A 1909-nucleotide genomic window follows, 5' to 3' on the forward strand; every position below is an offset into this window, starting at 1 on the left:
CCTTTTAATGGCCTGTGGAAACGGTTTAGACCTGGAAAAATAAATGTAATGTGGCACCAAAATACAAAGGGAAAGCTGCAAAATTAAAGCCAGTAAATGTATAAATGTTTATAGAGTATAAATTATGCTAACTAGATAACTGGATCTCAGCATGCCTTGTAGAGTTATTTGCAATTTACATTTAATGTAGGATATTTTAATTCGTTTGATGTGATGCAGGATGGGACCCATGGAACCCTTTAAAAGACCCTCCATTTGGGCATTATGCTGGGTTGGATTAGGTTTGGCTGTGAATAACAGGAAAACTCTTAATAAAAGTGGCTCGAATAAGTTAGCGGTGTATTTCTTTCTTCAAGCAAAAGTGAGCAGTCCAGGCTGGAATAGCGGCTCTGCTGCACCAAGTCCCCGGGGCCCCACACTCCGTCCTGTCTTGCTGTTCCGTTTTCCTTAGCAGGCGCCTCCCGCCTCCTCCACGGTGGCAGCTCCAGCTGCAGCCTCCAGCCTGCATTCCAGCGTGCAGGCAGGAGGAGAAGCGTGGCAGGACTTCTCTTTGTTAGAGACACTTGCCTTCTGTCACATCCCGCTGGCCAGAATGTAGGCTCATGGTAGCCACAGGCAGGCTGGGAGATACAGTGTTCATTCTGGCCCTGGTCCTGCTATAACCCAGATGCTGGGGCTACAGACCAGCAATCTGTGGTAACATTCCAGAAAGAAGGTGGTGGCTTTAACTAGAGCAGGACCAGCGGCCAGGAGAGGGGAGATCGGGGTAGGAGATGTTACTAGAATTGTTTAAAAGATGGAATCCCCCAAACGGAGTGATGGTGGGGTAAGGGAACAGAAGGAATAGGCCGGGACGATTTAGCTCTTTTTCTGAGTTGGGGGAGATTCAGTAGAGACCGGGAGGTGAGAGGATTTGTGGAGGTGAGTATTGCTGGGGAATAACTGAGATCTGGGGGACCCTGGGATGGGGAAGGGTGGGTCGCACCTAGGGAGAGGGAAGGAGAAGCCCCAGAGCGGAGGCCAGGGGGACCTGCCTCTAACCTGCCCCTCCACCCTCCAGTGCCTCCCACCATCAGCGTGCCCAAAGGCAGGGCCATCGTGACCGTGCGCGAGGGCTCGCCTGCCGAGCTGCAGTGCGAGGTGCGGGGCAAGCCCCGGCCGCCCGTGCTCTGGTCCCGCGTGGACAAGGAGGCTGCTCTGCTGCCCTCCGGGCTGCCCGTGGAGGAGACCCCGGACGGGAAGCTGCGGCTGGAGCGCGTGAGCCGCGACATGAGTGGGACCTACCGCTGCCAGACGGCTCGCTACAATGGCTTCAACGTGCGCCCCCGCGAGGCCCAGGTGCAGCTGAACGTGCAGTGTGAGTCCCACTGTCCCACGGGTCCCTCCCGAGCTGTCCCTCCTGTTCTCGCCAGGCCTGTGTCCTCTTTACCCTTACACCCACCCAGTCCCACCAACGCCTCCACCTACTCTGCACCCCTAAACCCTCCACACCTTGACACATTTTTACAAACAGGGAAACCAAGTGACAGAGATTACGTCCCTAGAGGGAGTTCTCACAGCTCATCAGAGGCGGGGCGGGGCGGGGCTGGGATGTGAACCTAGGTCCTAGGCCATCCGGCTCCAGGGACCAGGCTCCAAATCCCGGCCTTGGGCTGCTCCTCATTGCATGGGGATGAGGTGCCATGGAGGCATGAACATAACCTCAGTGCGGGACGCGTGGCGGGAAGGAACGGCCAGGAGGCGTGGGCATCTGCAGGCCGGGGAGATGCGAGCGTGGTTATCGCATAAGTGTGTAGCGAACGTATGTCCGCCCGAGACCCTCCCAGGCTGCGGGCCCAGGAGTAGGGGCGAGTGCCTCGCCTTCCCCAGGGGCCGCAACCTGCGGCCCCACCTCGGCCACGCTGACCGC

The 1909-nt window shown here is 57.3% G+C and overlaps 1 protein-coding gene across 1 annotated transcript in view; it reads left to right on the forward strand.

Moving 5' to 3' along the window:
* LOC102424469 (MAM domain-containing glycosylphosphatidylinositol anchor protein 1) overlaps positions 1-1909 on the forward strand; it is a 53998-nt gene that overhangs the window by 41235 nt on the left and 10854 nt on the right. Inside the window, exon 8 of the mRNA XM_023745321.1 lies at positions 1061-1355. Within this exon, the coding sequence (XP_023601089.1) occupies positions 1061-1355 (295 nt within the window). The remainder of the gene's footprint in view (positions 1-1060; positions 1356-1909) is intronic.

The sequence above is a fragment of the Myotis lucifugus genome, unplaced genomic scaffold, assembly GCF_000147115.1.
Source record: "Myotis lucifugus unplaced genomic scaffold, Myoluc2.0 scaffold_534, whole genome shotgun sequence".
Classification (NCBI taxonomy): domain Eukaryota; kingdom Metazoa; phylum Chordata; class Mammalia; order Chiroptera; family Vespertilionidae; genus Myotis; species Myotis lucifugus.